This window comes from Syngnathus floridae, chromosome 5 (genome assembly GCF_059516105.1).
Source record: "Syngnathus floridae isolate MCC-2025c chromosome 5, RoL_Sflo_1.0, whole genome shotgun sequence".
Lineage (NCBI taxonomy): Eukaryota > Metazoa > Chordata > Actinopteri > Syngnathiformes > Syngnathidae > Syngnathus > Syngnathus floridae.
In genome coordinates this window covers 6,379,924-6,400,832 of record NC_142417.1, presented here as the reverse complement: position 1 = coordinate 6,400,832, position 20,909 = coordinate 6,379,924, and the positions used below count along the sequence as shown (strand labels likewise).

General features: G+C 40.5%; 1 protein-coding gene across 14 annotated transcripts in view; it reads left to right on the top strand.

Annotated features, from left to right (window-relative positions):
• Nucleotides 1–20,909, top strand: part of LOC148397790 (uncharacterized) — a 112,042-nt gene that overhangs the window by 70,715 nt on the left and 20,418 nt on the right. For 8 of the 14 annotated variants that reach the window (XR_015858694.1, XR_015858692.1, XR_015858689.1 and 5 more), the window contains one exon: nucleotides 11,661–11,802. The exons of 2 other annotated variants lie outside the window; for them this stretch is intronic. Coding sequence is in view for 5 of the 12 variants with exons in the window: in XM_088376715.1 (XP_088232841.1) it covers nucleotides 11,744–11,802 (59 nt within the window). In the remaining 7 variants the exon portion in view is untranslated. Of the gene's footprint in view, nucleotides 1–1,025; nucleotides 1,115–11,660; nucleotides 11,803–20,909 lie in introns of all 14 variants that reach the window. 4 more of the 14 variants (XM_088376716.1, XM_088376718.1, XR_015858691.1 and 1 more) reach the window with 3 other exon arrangements.

Genomic DNA, 20,909 nt, shown 5'->3' with positions numbered 1-20,909 from the left:
TTTGTTAAAACTGATGAAACATGCTGTACATGATGATCAGCCTTGAATTTGCCCGCTAACCTGCTTTGAAAGTGAAAGCGTCAGCAGGGAACGGTGCTTAGATTGACCGACGGGGTCGGCGTAGCTGTCACTCGTACCGACGCCATTTGTGACCAGCGCTCAGCAGAAATGTCACACGGCCTCCGGAAAATGGCACAGCAGTCACTTTTTTTTTTTTTTTTTTTTTTTACTGCACATTCTTCCACCATATACTGCATTTCAATTCTTTCTTTCCTCCACATACTCTGACATGAACAGAGGCACATTTCTTTTGACGTTGTTCTGCTTTGGGGTAAAACACTTGAGTCGGCAACATTGGCATCAACAAGCTTGCCCTGTTGTTGTAACTCTTAAAGTGCTATATATTGTGTGTGACACTTGTGTGCTCACAGCAGCTCAAAATGTCTCACCCATTTCACAACTATGTAAACACACCTTTCCAGGGGATTTGACGCCACCTCTGCCAACTTGTTCTGTAATCATTTTGAGTGGCTGACCTTCTGTGCTCTGAATGGAATACAACAAAAAAACTCCAGACAAACACAAAGTAAGAAAAAAACAGCGTGTGCAGAAAATGTTCGACGTTCACATAACTCCTGCAAGGAACTACTTCTTAAAGCATGTCATTTGTTGTATGATGAGCCAATAACGAGCAATTAAACCGAGAAAATAGCCTTGATGAGTGTCGTGAGAAGAATCTTGCTGCAAGAAGCATAAAAACATATTTAATGGTCAGTTTACCTGCCCGCAAAAAAAAAAAAAAGAAAAACTAATGTCTCCCTCCACCTCAGTGTGTCCTGCACATAATTTGGGTTTTATTGGCTGTGGCTATGACAGCTACATCTCTGTGATTGCCGCCCACGGCAAAATGCAGCAGCAGCAGATTGAACTTGCTTTTATTGTGCTGCATAATTTAAATGTTTAATTTGAAGAACTGACCAACAAAGTGCCTCTGTGTAACCAAAGTCATACATCATTGTTCACAGGGCTTGTTTGTCACCCAGAGAGAACTCATGTTCACAATGCAAGGTGCTGGGGAAGCTGATAACAGAGAGTGGTGCATAATTTCAATTTTGTAAGTGTCACATAAATTTCTGAGAGTTTATCATGAGAATGTAAAATCAAAGCAAACCGATTGTCGGGAGAAATATTGTTGTTATGTGGAGAGTTGGTCATAAAGCGTGGGGTCTCAAAAATTGGTCAAGGGCAGAGGCACTTTTGGCAATTTATTATGTTGCAATAAGTTCTGTTTTTATGTCCCTTTTGTACCCTTCCAAAAACATAAGTGCATTTCTCCAGCTGCTGACATTTTTAAATTATATTGCATTTTGAGCTTCCAGTTGGGAGGTACTGCTGTTTTCATTTGGTTGTGATTACCTTAAATGATAAGATTAGCATTTTGTCAAACATCACAACTCCCCTCAGTACATTTCTGGGTCTGACAATGATAGCTGCCATGCCATGCACCAACTGCTCCTTAAATGTAATGCTTCATCCACCCGTCACACCTGAAAATGTAAATTTGTGTGTATTTTATGCCCCCCCCAGGATACTCAGGTTTGTATTAGTTAATAAGTTAATCTGCAGACACTTAAGGAAGCGGAGGCAAACTATTTGGTGCATAGAACCAACATACCGGCAATGCTTGGGGAGCGTGAGTTCTAAATGCATACGGCTGACCTGTCTCGGTTTTCAATTCCAGCTCGAGGTAAATACACCGGCCAAGCAGATGGAGATACAACCGGCTAAATTGGACTTGGCTGTCCAAATATTACGACCTTACACAAGCTTTTAGGGGTCATTGGAACTTGTGCTTAATGTTGTTATAGGCAGCTTTACACCTCAATATAAAGCTTCACACATGCATGCAAACAGACAATGTTCACTCAGTACACGTTGTCATACACACTGTACTTAGTGTCCTGTAAGCCATCCGGCATTTTTTTTTTTTCATCGCTGATACATGGGCTACTGCATAACTCTCTTGAGCCGTAGTAAAATTCTATTCAGGCTTCAGTTTCATATTTCTGATGCCCTGTGAAGGCCAAGGTCAAAAACTCTGGTTATCGTAAAACTCTATCAGGACCACGAGATTGTGATTCCACCAAGTCAAGTTACAGTGGTGAATAGAAAAAATATATCTCATGCTTGTTGTCTGTTAGGATTTCATCTCAGCAAAGCGGTCGGTTCTGATTAGTAATTTGACCGATTTTTGAATGAAGCAGACTGTCGATTAGAGATTACGAAAATCCCTTATTATACATCTTTGACAGCGCCATACAGTGAACAATGAAATGCTCTTGGCAAAAGGTACAATCCACCATTTTCTATTCATACGACAGAATACTAGCTCAGTTCAACTAAGCAGGTCCAAATTTCTTTCTGGGACAATTTAATACATATATGTAAAATATTATGTGCCGTATGTGAAGGTTGAGAGGCAGCAGTCTGAAGAAGCAACACCTATCATTAGCCACGAGAAGTTGAGCTACAACTATGCAGACCTTTCAGACTTCCCAGTCCAACTTAAAAAAATAATTGATTCATAGATTTGTAATTTTACCCATTGTCAATTAAAACACTGTAGTTGTAATCCGCCCTCATGCATTGCAATTGCAAAGACCGGAAAAAGGAACAAGAGCGATATAGCAATGCATTGTAAGCAACTACTGAACTTGGCATTTAACCTTCCAACTGCAGCTAAGGAGATGCCAGCAGACTGTTCCTGTGGTTAATTTCTCAGTGTGAGGAGAATACAATTGCGTAAACGTGCAGCAAGGTGAGGTTTCAAAAGAGCGCACACGCTGAGGCGGCTTTCCATGGACCGATAAAAGCCGACTGCTTCAATAAAAGATGCCGGTGATAGAGCACCCTTTGGAACAGATGTTGATAAAGAGCTGGTGATATTTTGTCTTCAATATCTCCTGAAGACAGCACACCATAATCACAGACTTATTACTCCAAGATATGTGAGATACAGTACCTTTATCATCTTATGAGAAGTGTAGGCGCTGCTGTCTAAGATTCTGACACTTATTTGTTCTACGAGCTTTCGATGAATGTCGCAAAGAGCACGTGTAGCATCAAATGTTGTTTTTCTCTCCGTTGCTTTCTTCTCATCGCTGACTTTCTGCTACGTACTCCTTCTGCTTTCAGAGACAGGTAGCCATTACTGAGGTATAATTTAAAGGAGGGAAAATCAATGGCGGGACATTAGGCTTTTATTTGGGGTCATACGAGGCCATTCCATCTGTAATGTGTTGAGAAATTAGACACACTGCTGGTTAATGGAATGCCATTCTCACACGAAACGTGAGCTGGCCTTCATGTTCTCTTGTCTTGTTTCATGCTTGGTATGTTTTTGACCTGACCCATCCAGCACATTAAGCCGTGCAACCACACACAGATGTTTGCCTATTATTCCATTTCATCCTCATGGGGTCCAGACTTTTAGCCCTCTTTCTTTAAAAACTAATTGCCGCAATTACCATCAAAAAATATTTTAACTACTGTTGAGCGGGCACCAATTCCAGAATCGGACTATCGTACTGCTCTGAGTTAATGCTTTACGTAATGTGGGGAAAAACTTGTTCCCATCGAGAATGCCTGAGATAAATCTTTGAAGACAAATTAACCTATGTGCAATTCATTATCTTTGCTAATAGGTCAGACATTTCAACTTGGAAACATGGAAATTGGCGGTTTACTTTCCTACATGCAAATGGGGTGGACCAATACGAATATTACAGGAAGGTGCAGACAATTAGTTGGATGGAAAACTGGATTTAAGAGGGGCCTCAAGAGGGAATGCATGCAGTCCATCATTCGCTATTGTTCTTGATCAGACGAACTGCAATTGCTTTCATCATCTAAGTAGTCCCAATTGTTGCGATTAATTTTGGAAGGTACGAAAATGCATCAATTTTACGCAAACTGTTTCATGACATGGATTTCATACATCGTGCCGGTTCAACCACCAGAATGTTGGGCAATTCCAAATAGCGTAAACTGTGGGGAGTTTAAATACTGAGCATCTGCTGTGTGATTATTTTAAGAGTTGGTCAGTGCACGGCCTCAGGCACAAAATGGCACTACTTTGCACCAAGCGGTCTTATTTCTTAAAGGTTAAGTAAGCCTATAATTGCAAATAAAGTCACAAGTGAAGTGAAGGTTCCTTCGCTGTGGCTTTTGAGCATGACTTAACCTCTGATGTAATTCCTAATTTTATATGTGCAATTGGCTCACAGGCAATAATCATCATATTCACTCCACATTTTTTGTTGCGATTATTCGGTTAGGTTTTGAGGCTTCCTTGTGAAACACGATCGTTTCTCAGATGGCTATAAGGTCAAAACTAAAGGCCGCCGCTACCCCCTAAATCACTAGACCATCAGTCATACCATTTTTGACCCATAAATAATCTTGTGTGGGATGACATTTTGTGATAGCCTCAAATCATTTGCAGATGGTGACTCTAATGGAAGAATGGGATTGCCCATTGTCTTCATGCGCCAATCAACTTGCCTTGTAAGGGGGTAATTTATTGCTGCAAAATCAAAAGTAGACCCCCCTCCACTCTCCCCCAAAAAAATAGAAAGTCTGTCTTTAGACATGGAACATCGGTTGTGCTATCCATTCTGTCAAGGGCATTTCGGAAGGATGCAATCACACAGGCAGGAAATTCAGTTTGAAATGAGTAATAACCTGCAGAGCGCTATAAATCACGGGCCCTAAACTCCGCACTCGTCCTGCATTCAAGACACACACACACAGAGCAACATGTTCTCAAGGGAATTTAAAGTTAAGCACTATTACATTCCAACTGGTACATTTTTTACAATAACATGACCGCACAGCTCCGAAAACTAGAAAGTCTGATGGCAGCAAACCTTTACACAAACTCGTGCAACAAGCTGTGATGAAAATATTGTATAGTTTTTTTTTTTTTTTTACCATAACAGCGCATCATTTCACCATACTATATTTTCGAAAATTGGGCTGGTGATTTTATTCCACTGGGATAAATCGAATGAGTTGTTTGTCACAACTGCAGAACATACACTTTTATTGGACCCTGTTTACATTTTATATCAGCCCTTCATCTTACATGATGATAGTTTCTGAATATAAAAAGTATTGAAAGTTCACTGAGTAGTTATTTATAATTCCCGACCAAGCAGAGCAACTACACTGCCAATTAAAATTACAGTCAGGTTTTATTGGGTCGTTGACAAGCTGGCACACTTTTTGGCAGCAGGCTTTTTGATTCATGTTTATGGTAATAAAAGTTTTGTGTGGTCTTTATTGTTACTGCATATGTGTAAATCAATTATATATCATTTTATGATGTACAGATTTTTGGAAATTTTCTTTTTAAATTTTGGTGTGGAGATGAAAAATGTTTTGGAATCATCCCAACCAATGAATCCAAGTTTGATAAATGCAGGCATGTAAAAAAAAAGTTGTCACTACAAACTGTTTTGTTTTGAGAGCAAGCTGTGCCATGAATACCAAAAAACAGCAATTAATTGACTCGCCTCCAAAATATTTGTATTTGTCCATATTATTAGTTGAAACAATACATTTACCGTTACCTATGATCCTAAAACTGTAATATCATTTTAAACTCAGCTTACAGTAGTGATGGGAAAATGAAGCTTCGAGTTTTCTTCATGAACCAGTTGTATTCTTTGACTCCTCTAAAGGGCACTGTTGGTTCAAATAAAGGAGTTTAAGGAACAGCAAGTTGGCATACTTTGAGCCCAATGTTGAACAGAGCAAAAAAACCCAAGTGATTCATGCAGCACATTTGAAGCTTCATTTTCTCATCATTAGGAAACGATTCCGCTAAATAAATGCAGTTTGGTGAATTAGTGAATAGTGAACAGTGAATTATTGTGCATACTTGAATAGGAAGCCCTTAGCAACCATGCATACAGACGGGTGTGCATGAACCCCCAGGTGGACACAGTTTGCATGTTGCCTTCGTTTAATTATCCTCAGAGGAAATTCATTAACATGCAGTGACTTTTGTAATTGACTCCGTTTTCTCGGTAACGCTTCAGACTAGAGAGACTGGAGAGCAAGAGTCAATTCCAGAGAAACTGCTAAAAGACTGATCACTGATCAGAGTCAATAATGTGCACTAGCACTTAGTTGGTGCTTATTGAACAGCTTGTTGGGAAAAAGTTGGCATCAAAAAGCACTTCCATTTACATAAAAAGGAGCAAACACACCTCTTGCTGTATGTGCCAAGTCACTATACAGTGACTGTTTGTGGTTGGGATTTTTGCAATTAGGCTTTATGGTAGTGGTGACTGTAATTGCTTTTCCTCCCTCATATGATGATGATCATCATCACTCCCCTGTCATTCACAGTGGCCATGAATATTAAACGCCACCTCTCTATGTGAGCCTAATTGGAAATAAAGCATCTCTGTGAGGAAACAATGAAAGAGAGAGTGAGAGGCATGGAAGTGATTTTGTTGCGGTTTCCATGCAGTGTTTACGATTTTTCACACACGTAGACGCAATGCTAGCCCATTTAGGTGGTCCAATAAAAGATCATGATGATTCATTGTAAGGTTGAGGGGAGGGGGGTAGGTTAAGGTGGGGCTCGACATAACTCTGCTTGTTTAAATGAAATGTGAAGTCATTAATAGACTCTTCTTGATTACCAATTCTGTTCAGTAATTTTATTTCTTTGAATCATAAATGCTACATATATATGTGTAGAATGTTATCCGCCCCATTCCGTTTTTTATTTAGTCCTCAGTGGACCTCTCAAACAAAAATCCCACTATCAGGCATACCAACAAATAGCAAATGAGAACTTCCTGAGTGGACTGAAATGAAGACTAATCCTAATTACGAATGTGACATCACTGTCGATCCCCCCGATTTTACTATTGGTCGTTAAGGTTTCCAACCCATTTGACATGGGTAATGCATCACAGCGAACATCCATTTGTGTCAGGGGTTGATCTAAGGCTGTAAAAATGCTTTGAGAAATTTTTATTGGCGTTGGCTGTGTAATATGGACTAAATTGCCACACGCATTCAAGACCATTAGTGTGGTCCTTAAATTGCTGCCATCGCCATAATGTGGGCAACTTTCCTTCCGTGACCCCCCCCCAAGATTTGCCTGTACACTATTTGCAATTAGATCTCCTGCTGGGGGCTCAATATGGAGTCCTAATTGAAACGGTGTGGTGTGTCTGTGGTTACATATTTGACATTGAGTATGCTTTGTTGTGGGAGGCTGTTCGTGGGAAGTCCTTTGCTTCCAGCAACAAAAGAATCATTGATCAATTCTACAGCTACAGTCAAGATCACACGCATGCCTGCAAAATGGCCTCCATCACAAGGAGTGCATCAACATGCCATTAAATTTATAATCTATAATTTCATGTCTTAATGAGATACAGTAACAGCAAACACTTTTATATGACCGAAAAAACTTGTCTTTATAAGGATTTTAACAAGGCATGACAACAAATAAAGGGTTTTATTACAGAAACATAACCTAGACAACTAGAAATTGGAATATACGTTAATTTGTTTTTCCTCAGGGCATTGGGAGAAGAAGAATCTGACGATTGCAGCTATTGTGTGTATTTACGATCTTCAAGTCACTGGACTTAATATGGCAGAAACATTACCCAGTTTTTCGCCTGTGCTGACACCTTATTTTTTCATTTGCTGTTTGGTTCTGTATAATGCACTGAGCAATTTTCCTATTGAACTCCGGATCAGCAATTTTTACAGATGTTTTTGTCTGTCGTTTTAGAGAACAGATTGATGAACCTTGTCACGGTGGTTGTGTATGCGATCTGACCATACGTACCAGAAGCCATGTTACTGATCCACAGGCTTCGGGCATAAAATTGTCCCAAAAGTGGGATGGCCATCTGCCCATTTGGAAGCACTCTTGGGACAAAGTGACTCCTATGTCATAACCCCTGGAGATGTTTAAGCCACTTAATAACTGAAATCCAATACACTGAGAACTGCAAATTCTACTCAGTGATGTGGTATGCATTCCGGCAGTACAGTCATGCACAATTAACAGTTTAGCTCAAGCCAAATGGGTCTAATGAATAGTATATGTGATAAGAAAAAAATGCAAATGTTAACATTTTCTTTGGTCCCTGTCTCTAGCCTCATATATCACCTAACCATGACCTGTCAGACCTCAGAGACTGACTTTTCCCTAGATGGAAAAACTTGCGGAGGAAGTGAGCAATTCTGGTGGCTTGGCACTAACGTGCCGATTTAAGTCCGGTCACGTCCTCACCCGTAACTGCTTGAAAAGGCCCTAATGTCTCCTCCAGATGCAGAGCCTGACCAGTGGATAAGGGTCACAGAGGAGAGGGAGTCGTCATTGATCACTTTAAGACCTGAAATGACTTCTAGTGTCAGGGAGAGCGTCTATTTGTTTGTGATACAAAATTACCGTTTTACCTGCGGGATGTATTGTGTGTAATGCACAATATAAAAACATTCTTTTGTAATAATTAAACAAAACTGTTTTAATTGTCTTAGCAGCAAGCTGTCTGTTGTGGTCACGACCTATTTTTATTTTAATTCAACACTGCAGTGCTGCTTTTCCTTGCCCATGGGTGAGGAAAGGAAAGTTCAAGTCTTATTTCTCTTAGCATAATATTAAACGTGCCCTTTTACCAGTGATCGTTTTAATCCACCCTTGACATCCATCAGCACAAATCTCAAATTCCATTCCATACCTCCACGTCAGTCAGGACTGTGGAAGCCTTCCCAGCAGCTTAAAAAAACAGCATACCTCATGTCAAACCCAAATGATTCTTTTTGACTCAATTAAGTGGAGTAGTATTAAATGAATCGGAAAAGTTTTCCTTTCTGAGCGGGATACTGGAAAAAGCGTTTGACCTTCCAGTGGCGGCTTCTATGCCATGTTTGTTCAGACCTTTCTTATCATCTGGCCAAGATGGAAAATAATATTAAAAAAATAGAAGCATTTTTGAGGTGCACAGTAATCTTGCGGCCCGTCCCCTCCGATACTTATCAGAGGGTGGAAGCATGTTTCCAGTTAATTCATCTCAGGAAGGTGGGTGGACATGAAGTGGTGGTGGTGGTGTTGGGTTCACAATTCCCTCACAGACATGTCGAGAAATAACAAGATCAAATAAATACTGCAAGGGAATAACAATCATGTTCATTTTGCTGTGTAAATATAGGAAGGGGATAGGCATCTCTTCACAGCTTGAGAGATGTTATCCTTGCTTTTCCTCTCCACAATTCCTTATTGACTGAGAGCATACGACAATTCAGAAATTTCATAGCTTTACTGTTGCGTGAAAGTAGCAAGGCAAGATATGAATCAAGACAGATTTCATATGATGCCATATGAAACGTACATAAAAAATCCAATGTCATAATTGAGGTCCATAAAGTAGAGCTAAGGGGTTAGCTGCCCTGCTTTCTGTGAAAGCCGAGTGAAAACGTCTGCTCAGAGCATGAATGTCTTCTGCCTCTTGGGGGAGACACTTTGTCACATCCTCGCTCATCCTGCTGTATGCAAGCTCCAACTATTTTTAAAGCAAATTTTATTCGGAGATTTGGAACTAAAACCCTCGTAAGTACCAAGGCACTGACCTACCTACTCATATACAAAAGTAGATCACAGCCCAGAAAAAATAATGAGACTCAATATAAGAGTTTTGGCTGCTTTTGTTTACAATTCTTAGTGACCGGAAAATTATTATTTTTCATAATGTGGGCATTTTTAAAGCATGTTTACCTGCAATTTAGCTACATTTAAAACTATTACCGATTTCCTCCCGAATTCCAATTTGTCCGTAGGTGTGATTGTGAACGTTTGTCTCTGTGTGCCCTGTGATTGGCTGGCGACCAGTTCAGGGTGTCTCAACCGACGCCCTTAGTCACCTAGCATTGGCTCCCGTGACCCCCATGAGGACACGCGGTTCAGAAAATGGATGGCTATTAGAAACAGCCACAAACTCTTTGTTGAAGAAAATAATCTAAGATAGGCATCCCAGTCTTTATGGGCAACCATTAGTGCTTCCAAAAAAAATGACTTAAACGGTCCAATTCTGCTTTCCTCCACAGTCGTTGCGCCGTCTCAGATAGATTGTAATGTCAGAACGAGGCGTGATGCCTAACTCAATCGGGCGTCTGTGAGAGAGGTCAGTGCTACGGGCTGCCATCATGCCACCTCAAATGACAATAGATGACGCTAATAGCAGACGCAACCATAAAAACTTATCAGATTAGGGAGCCCAATGAAGCTGTGACGTATTACTGATGGCTAAACACCAAGTTGCTGATTGTGGGGAGTTTTACTGCTGTTTTATAGCTCCATCTTGGTTATGATTTCACAAGACCTATCTGGCCTTCGGCACACTTTCTTTGTTCAATTCTCCCTTTGGAAAAGGGAAATGTCTTTGTTGTTTTCTGTTAGCAAGCTGTCATGCCTTCAAAAATGCCCATGTGCATTTGATAAAGATCTCTCCGGTCGGTCTCAATTTGTCGGCAGCCGCTAAGCAGCTCCAGCTCGGTTCTCCGCCGCCTCCCATTTTCTCATGCACGTTGTAATTATAGCCAGGTCTGAAATGGTCACGCGCATCTCACAACCTTTTAATATGTTTCCCATTGAGCATTGCTGGCTGGAAGAATGGTGAAGGTATTCTGCTGCGAGTGAGTCAAGGATGTTTATTTATGTATGTAAAAGTTCTGTAGTCGAAAGCAACTCAGACAAACTGCGATTGCTGCTTTCATCAACATTTGTTTAAATGCTTCCCTGTGGGAAAGGAGAATCGAATGTTGAAAATGCTGTCGATTGCGTTGAAATGGCTGTTGATTAATCGTTTCTTGCAGCAATTGAAGGAATTGGACTACGCTGTTGATTTGGTCACAACTTGTTTGTTGTTTAAAAAGAATAACATTTTTAGGAAGGTGAGATAAGTCCACACTTGTTTATTCTGCTTAATTTGATGGAGGAAGCAAAACAGCAGCTAAGAAAATTCAGAGTCCCCTATTCTGTTTAGAAAAATAGATTTGAAAACCTAACAATCTTTTTTTATTTCTATTTGTTAAATACAGAGAAAGCTCTAAGGTTGTACGCAATCTGTCAACTTCCAATTTGTTTGCATTTTTCCAAGTACCCATTCGTAAATGAAGATAAAATAAATATGTGGCAGAGGTAAACATCAGTCACTATTCAATATTCTAATGTCACTCAGTTCAAGAAAGTAGTTAACCGCTGTTAATAAAAAATAACAGGAGCCACTTTTTTTTTAATGTAAGATGTCTTTAGTTTACAAGTGTTCCATTCTCACTGCATTAACATATCCAGATTTTTTTGTGTGTGTTACTCACCCATGCTAATGGAATTGTAAAATCATAATTATGACTATAATGAAAGAAATATGACATTTTTTTGTAATTTCTGTGCAAATTAGAGCGAGAACACTGCGTACATACAGTAAAAATGTCACCAAATGAGTGAGCTTCTATTAAGCAAATTATTTAGCTACTTCAGTTCCATAAACCTAACAATCACATTCCAACTGTCTTCGGTTTAAGAGACTTCCCGCTGACTCACACTTTCTCCTTATGTGAAGGTGAAATTTTCAGATGTTCAACACACCAGTAAAGAAGGCCAGGGGGGTCAACTTGTCTCCTGTTAGCAGACGGAGGAGGCCGAATGGAGGCGGAGGAACAGATTTTATTTTGCCCTCTGGAGAACACACACACTCCCAACAGGTGAGTTTGTGTGTCCGCATGCATAATGAGGAGCGTGTGTTTTACTGTATGTGTTGGTGGAGAGAGAGAGAAAAAAAAAAACTCTTTAGAAGGGCATCGTACTTTTTCATCACACTCTGATGTTTCTCTTCAATTGGCAACATTTAATTTGGCCCCACCGCATTTTGTAATAACGTATAATGGAATGAAGTTGAATCGAGCGTGCGTGATTATAAAGAGAACAGTAAAAGCAGTTCTGGCATTTACTGCGAACATCATTTCTAACAGACAGGTCATTTGCAGCTTTATATTCAGTTCACACGACTCATTTGGACGCTGTTTCGGAATTCTTGTGCATTGGATTCAAATTAAATGAGCATAGTATAAAATGTAGCAATGGTGTTGGACATTTAATGCAAGACGCAATCCTCTTTCTTTAATGTTCTCATTCATAAGACATACTTGTAAATGTCTCTTTCTAATTCCCCTAAAATGCTGAAATTCAGACATTTTAAGGGCTTTGCTGTAAATACCATGGCAGCCATGCAAAGATGGGATTTTTATTGGCTTTTAGTGCAAGCTCCATGTTGACCTGACAGATGTCTGTAAAATGTTCTATGTATACAGTACAGCGCTACATAGGAAATTATGTGAATTTGTGTCATAAAAATTTGGTGCTACAAGGTTCTGTTTTTAACATGGAACAAGCAAAGAAATGTTGAAATAATTTTAGTTAAGTGGCTCGTTTGAAGCGACACAGCTCTGCAGTGTCCGTTTTGTTGCTGTGCTCCATTTTCCTGCTGCTCCTGTAGTTTTGAATTTGTTTCATCACAATGACCAGCAGCCTTCAATGAAAACCTTCGGTTCTTCACAAGGTTGAAATGTTTTCCTGTTGTTATAAAACTGCTGTTATGGCAACACCCCTCGCTGCTGTCTGTATTTGGATGGATGGATGGATGTCTGAACCCAAGAACCTGAACACTTTTGGAGTCATGCACGTGGGAGTTGAAGATGCAACCACACAACTTCTTTATTAATGTATGTGGAGAAGCTTTTTTTTTTTTAAATTGAATATACTTTAATCCCTGCAAGGCCTGTTTTTTTATTATTATTTTTCTGTATTTTCCATTCAAGAATTCTTGCACTGCTTCAGTGGCCATGACGTTCTCAGTTAAAGAGCCTGCTGCAGGGAGGCAAGTGTTCTCAGAAGAATATAAGTGTATAATAAGGAGGGCTCTCGACGAGCATTTCGCAGACATTTAAGACAAGACGCTGATTAATGCTTATTGGGTGGTTGTATTTTTATTGAGAGAGCACTAGTTGATATCCTTTCTTGTAAATATTGTCATCGTGGAGTGAAAACCTTGTAACTTCACTTTATGGTGATTTTGGCTTGTGGAAAGTGTGTGGTTAAACAAGCATTGAAAACAATAATGCTTTTTGGTTATTTGCATACTTATGGTGATAAAGAGAAATATAAAGGAAATATACTGAGCGATTGCTTGCATTTTAACTTCCAGGTGACAAGACTCGGGCAATTCTATTGTTCCGTAAACGAGGTTGTATTCCCAATTGCCTTGGATAAAAAAAAAAAATAAATAAAAGAAATATATATAGCAATGATCACACAAGTTCCATAGAAGAAAACAATGAAGCATTAGTTCATCTGAAACATTTTCTGTGCTTCTTTACTATATGTTAACCACTTTCAGGCTTTGTTCGAAAACATTTATATTTAACTGAAATCTCCAAGGGAATTGCTATACTTTTTTTGTCCATCACTGACCTTGAGAACCAGCAAGACTTAAGTGAAGCCTAGAATAGAAAAAAAGCAACCAGAACAATGGCATATGGAATACCTTTTATGGATGCTTAATGGGTTATGTGATGATTTATTGATGTAAACAAACAAAAAAGAAGTGCTGCACTTTATTGTGGCTAGCCATATATTACTCATCAATGCATTGGCATTCAGTACAGGATTGCCAATCCAAATCAATAAAAGAAGAATCTAGATTCAACATCCACCCAGATAGGCTCCAGCACGCCCGCGACCCCCGTGGTGGACAAGCAGTATAGAAAATGAATAGATGGATGGATATCCACCCATCCATTTTTTATAGCACTTATCCATATGAAACTTATCCCGGCTGACGTTAGGTAAGAGGCAGGACGCATCCTGGACTTAGTGCCAAACCTCAGAACAGTGAGACAGACAAGCAGGTACAATGGAAAGTATGAAAAAAAGTCAAAAATGAAAAGTACTGTAATCTAATATAGAGCCGTTTGTCTTTTCTGTATTGTCTCATGTTTTACATTACAGCCCGTGTTTACTGCCTTTCTCTCCTTTCCACACAATGCGTTATCATCTGCAAACACAATCACTGTCTTTAAGAGGAGCTTGCTGTTTGTTTATTCAAGGCTTATTTTTATTGTTTAGTGTGCATTGTGTTACTCAGTCACTACAATGCAACAGGGTCTTAATTAGGACCTCATGTTTTCTAATAAACTTGTTTCCTGCCTTTTGTAGTTAATAATAATCTGCCTTGGGATGGAAATGCAGGTGCATCATTTCAGGCAACGTATTAATCATTGTGCAGCAGCAGTGCAGACAGCCTGAGGTATTCATCATTAGAGTCCCAAATGTTTTTATTTGCTTTCACAGAAGCACTGTGTAGTGAATGGTGCAAGGTACAAAAGTATTAGTATTCCATTTACAGCTTGTGACAAAGATATGCTGCAAATAATTCTCAAAGGGCAGTTTGATTTGCAATACAGCTCCCTTACCAAACCTAAAAAGACAATTTATTGTCTCCGGTTCGAAGAAAACATCATCTTTCATAGAGAAAAGTACTCGAATGCTATATGACTCAGGATTGTTCTCCGAGAGAAGAGCGCTATGAATATCGTATTTTCTGTTCTTTTCTGAACTCAGCCGGAGGCAAGACGGGAAGGATGTTCTCACTCTCTTGTGGGCATGGTTTTACATTTGACAGTCAGCTTGTACTTAAATTGACACCACACTTGTTTGCTTTGGAATGTAAAGCAGATTTATTAAGCCATCGTTAAGAATTCTGTCATTTTTGTGGAATAGATTGTTGATTAATTATGTCTGGGAATTATTGTGTGCAATGGAGTGCACTGCTTGCAGCAGTGATGCTTCTCATTCAGTCACAGCTTTAGTTAGTTTTAATTTTTCAACGTTGTTTGGCGGATGATTAAAAATCAAAAAAGAATACATCATCCTCATTTCCTTTATCTTATCACTCATGGTGGTACGCATGAGTTTGCTTCATTTCTCACTGAGTCACTGAGTTATCTTGCGACCAGTGATCAGGTGACCAGTCCAGGATGTAGTCATCTTTGGTAAGCTCCAGTTCCCCACAACTGTGAATAGTTTAAATAATATAATAATAATAATGGTAATATAGAAAATAGATTGATGGATACAGTTAGTTAAATATATCTCATAAGTGTCCCTAATGTCGATCGAAGGATATTTTAGTCCATCCCTAAAGGCAACCACTATTGATTGCTCCCAGGTCTGTAATCATCTCTTAAGCAGTTAATTAATTTATGCAAAGTTTCAGATATGATACATAATGATACATTAGATTTTTTATGGTAAGTCTTCATTTGCTTGTTCCATCTAGACTTGATGAAGTGATTTTTGTCCAAGGTCTTTTGTCCACCATTATCACTAAGTCTAAATGATAAATCAATTTTACTTTTGAAATGTTATTTTCCATATCCAATTTCCTAAGCACATGCAACACTGGCACAGACCACTAGAGGCCACCAGTTAACGATCCCTGATCTCGACACATAAATGATCACATTTGAAATCGTTATAATTTGCGCCTACGGATCTAAGAACCTTCCAAATTAAAAATTCATTAACATTGTTTATTAATTATTTGAGTAATTTGGAAACAGGATATGTCTTTTTTTCAAATTAGCCATTCACTATTAAATGAGTATTTGTCACAGTCCATTAAATCTAATTAGCTGTTTTATGAAGTGTTATCTTTTGTCCTGTGACCTTTTGGCGCATCTTCTCTGAACTGCTGCTGAACTCAGGGTGGATGCAGTTGAAGGACGAAAAAAAAGACACTCTTTAATGATTGAAAAAAATAAATCATGATCTGTCATGCCTTTTTTCCATTGATTGTTAAGCATTTCTTACCACTGCTTTAGGCCTGAGCCCCAGGCCCCGTTGTTATCATGCTCACCAATGAATCAGTGACCCTTTTTTTGTACCTGTTTGTACGACATAGTATTTTCACACTAAATTGCAAAAAAAGCTTGTTTGCTATACCATCAAATGTGGCATACTGTCACAGGCATACATAGTTGATAAATAATTTGTAGTAAAACATTTTCATCGAAATATTAAGTGTCGCATGCCACACTAGCCTGTGGAGCTAAAATATGAAGTACATTATAAAATACAGCGTAGGCGTTCACTAGTCTAGTGGTAACACCATTGTGTCTATTTGGTATGGATTGCAGAGTACCAATGTCCAATCTTTGCACTGGTCTATTAGTATTGACCCTGAGAGTGGAAAACAACAGCACTCATACAGAATATTGATGCCAGTGAGGTGGCATACGGCATGATTTGTGCACACATGCTTCCTCATTGATTGTTTATTACAACTGCACAGTACAGGGGGGAAAGGCTCCATCTATCACCCGCCAGTAATGAGTATTTACATGCCGACTCAATTCAGGGCGCGGGCATCTCCAATGGGCTCCGAGAAAGACAATGATTGAGGAGCAATCATATCCTATTATGTGACCGCACTACAAGAGTGGGGAAAGGAAGGAGTGGGAGTTGCGTGCTTTGGAAGTGACGCTTTTTGGGTGCAAGCGTGAACCTTTGCCGCAAGCTAGTGTTCAGCCTTGCCTCCTCGGTGCTTGGATCAATGCTAGTGCTTCATCACGTAGTGGCAAAGACTAATGTGCCTGTTTTAAAAAGTAGACAAGTATCCTGATGTGAGCTATGCCCGTGCTCTAATGAGCTGTGCCGCTGCATGTTGTCGTGGTGATTACCATCTCTTGTGGACATTGATCCCGGCGGGTTAAAAAAAAACACAGGAGTGAATTCGGAAACAAAGGCAACGGAACAGTGTGGCGCTTGGCTCAGGCATCCCACCAGGAACACCACTGTCTTTTCAAAAGTGTTCTCCTCTAGTCAACCTTAAAGAGGAAGTTGCCCCCGGTTATTCAACTGTTGCCAGGTGAACTAGGCAGTGAGTAACATCAGATGAATACGTTAATTCAATAAAATGACATATTAAGAACCGACGGAGCCCGTGGAAAAACAACCAATTAGAGACAGAAGGTGTGACTAAAAAGGTGTCCTTTTTACCTTGAGCTTTACTAAAACAATAGCAGAATATCCACCTCTGAAATACTTTTCACTCCTTTACCAACAGAAGCCGAGCTTCTGATACGGGATTTATTCTCAGAACAGCTGTGCTCCACCTATGCATCGTATGATTTGTTTGTGATGTATCCAGCCTCAGAGTATTGTGGATAGACTGGAGTTTGATGTCATCCATGACAATGCACGTTTCTTCTGGGCCATCAAGCATGACAGATTACCGCTTCGCCACAATTTGGCATTGAAGGTGCTATCAGTCCTTGTCTGATCATCACTAGAGGGGAGCTTTCTTTCCAATACAGAATGTTTAATTCTTTCATATGTCTGAAATCCACCCAAACACTGTAGATAATTCCCCATCAATGTCTTGTTTTTTGTTGTTTGACAACTACTTTATACTTGGGTGAGCTTAGATTTGCAAAGTGAGCTTCTGCAATTTGTGCTGCTGCACAATGACTTGTCATTTTTCTCTTTTCAGATAAATAATTTGTGCCTGTTCTAAATGGTTCAGAGCATAAGCAGACTATGAAAACAAATTGTTCATCATACAAGCCTCATTTCTTTCTTGGTCTAGTTCTTGTCTCGAAGTTTTAGTCAGTTTTGTGGTTTTACTCCAACAACACACAATGTTTGTTGTTCTGGAAGTTTGGGCTTCTGTGTCTAAGCAAGAAACCAAAGATGACTTATGTTCTGACAGTCAATGATAACAAAGTGCCCCCTGTGTCCCGTCAGGATCCGCTTGAGAGCCAAATGTGTTTTGACTGAACTGATGAACATTTATTTGTAGAATTCGATGTGTCGGACTCTACGGCTGCCCCTGCCATGTCTTCCACAGAGGCTGCATTGAAGTGGCTACCCTTTCCTTTTCAATCAATAGTTGTCATTGACGAAGAACTCTTTGAACTGCTTAGGAAAACTACCAATGAAGCGCACAAAGAGACGCGACTGCTTACATGACGTTGTGTGCATTGTGGTTTGAGATGCAAGCATGACTTCCTGAGATGTCAATAAGAAAATTTGGGGAATTACTCTTAAGATCCATCCACTGCTTTTTCAAAACAGTTGACTATTTTGGCATGAACTGAAGAAACAAACTAAATGGCCTTTCAAATTTGATCACATGGTTCTTCTGGCTGTGTGGGGTCCATTTGGTGAGTATGTGAGGGGAGTACAAAGAAACATTGGTGATGATCCATTTAACAAGGCATATTTTTACACTAGAAGAATGTGTTTGCCTTTGACTACCATGAACACTACTCAGGGTTTTTCACAGCTTCCTGCAGTTCTTTCTTGAGGTTGATAGAGTTCAATAGAAAAGCCTGATAAATTTACACCCTCAATAAAAGAAGATTGTGGGCGTCGATTTTAAGAGCGAAGGCATAACTGCTTAATTAGTTGACCTCTGCGTGTTTTACTGAGAAGTCTCATCAGTTCGGCAGTCGAGATTCTGTCATTTGCGGTCTGGTAGCTCTGCGAAGAGGCTTCAATTCTGCAGGGATGCTTCCGCAAAATCAACACACAAAGATGGATGAAATATAAAAACAACAAACGGATATATTATCCAGAATCTTGAGTATAAATTTACATGTCTAATTTCTTCGACATTTAGTAGGCAGTCTCACAGGCCAGTACAGATGTCTCTGGCACTGACCAAACTTCATGAATATGCATGCTGACAAGCAACAAGAAGTAGAAGAGAAAGACTCAAATTGCTCTTCTCTTGTTACAGCTTCTTTGGGCTTTGAGTGCATCAGGGAGAGTGCAAAGCTGTCCAAGAGCACATCATGAACTCCCCACTCACCTCATCCCCCTTGCCTCTCCTCCCCTCCCCTTCCATCTGGGCCAAATGTGTCTGTGAGAGTTTGTCGTGGGGGTTCGAGCTTATTAAGAGACATTTAAAGAGGATCCCTTACGCAATTCTCCTTTAATGTATTTGTTTAGGTATCAGGGCTCATGTCCTACCTTGTCAGAGGGGAAACGTCTTTTGTTGCGCCAGAGGAAACAGTGATGTGATTGTTCTGCGCTTTTTTTTTTTTCATCCTTTTTTCCTCTGGTCACATCTTCGACAAGTTAACCTCTTTAATTAAGAGTACTTAGCTGTGTGGGCCCGGACGGGGCAGGAAGCGATTGTTGAGACCTTGCCAAGCTGGATTGGGTTTCTCGGCAGCCCCTGCTTCCAGCCAAGACTTGAATGGGAGACTGGCTTGTCAGCAGATGCTGTGCTCGGGGATCAGTGTCTCTCTGTGAGGTTACAAGAGCCCTTTTCCTCCAGACAAGAGGAGGGGGTGGACAGAGGACAAGTAAAGGGTGTAGTGACCAAACGAAGATGAGGAGAAACTCTTATGTCGGAAACTGAATACTTGGCATTGACTGTCAGTTACTTTCTGGCCCGGTGAGCACGTCAGCATAGCATTGTCCTCATGGAGGAAAGTGGTAGTGGTCTGGGGTTAGGGTCCATCAATAGGGGGCACTTGGACCCACCTGCTGATATACATACATGCTACGTCGTTTATGAAATCAACACATCCAGTAAAAGCCACATGTTCAAATGTTATTTAGTGGAAAGAAATGAAAGTACACCACTTGTGAGTCAGAGACAGATATACCGTATTTGCCGGTGTACAGGTCGACTCGGTGTATAAGTCGACCCCCTAAAATTCGACGGAAATTTACGATTTTATGATATATCCTTTGTATAAGTCGAGCTCAATTGTTACATTATATTAAACTTCAAAATTCAATATGCGAAATTTATTGACGAAATGTGTTCAAATTCCGGGAGGCCGTGCGCATGCGGCTGTTTATAAGCACCGCGGAGGAGATCGCGGCCGGCGAGCTCGCGCACGCCACCCGGCACCAACGGGAGGCCGGAAATAGCTCCAAGCCGAGCGGATCGGCACTTTATAAGCACCGCGGAGGAGATCGCGGCGCCTCATTGGACTTCCAGCGGCCGGCGAGCTCGCACACCCGCCCGGCACATCCGGGAGGCCGTGCGCACGAGCCAAGTGGCCGAAAATAGCCCCCGCCGAGCGGATCGGCTGTTTATAAGCACCGCGGAGGTGGTGGCGGCGCCTCATTCGACTTCCAGCGGCCGGCGAGCTCGCGCACCCGCCCGGCACATCCGGGAGGCCGTGCGCACGAGCCAAGTGGCCGAAAATAGCCCCCGCCGAACGGATCGGCTGTTTATAAGCACCGCGGAGGTGGTGGCGGCGCCTCATTCGACTTCCAGCGGGCCGCGCACTCGCGCACGCCGCCCGGTTCAAATTTTCTAAGTGCAACGCACAATGAGATGCATGAGAAACGGCCTTGGTTACCATCACATTTGAAGCGATGAATACGAAGTTAAATTTTATGACTCGGTGTATAAGTCGAGGTCGATTTTTTTCGGTCGATTTTGGATCGAAAAAGGTCGACCAATACACCGGCAAATACGGTAGTACTAGATATGTCAATCAATCTTTTCATAGTCATCACTTAATGCTGTATGTGTTTGTGTTGTGTAGTCACATGTGTTTTGACCGATATGATATACATAATTGATTGATACAAGCATGTACTATGTTTTCACAAAGCTCAAAATGTTATTGGAGGATTGCATTGAAATTTAACAAAGCATCCATGACTAAGTAGAAAAGGCAGTATAGTATAACCACTTTGTCTAAAACTGACTCTTTGAAAATGAACATGAATGAAATACAGTGGCCCTATTTTCTTTTTCTTCCTTTTGGTACTTTCTTAG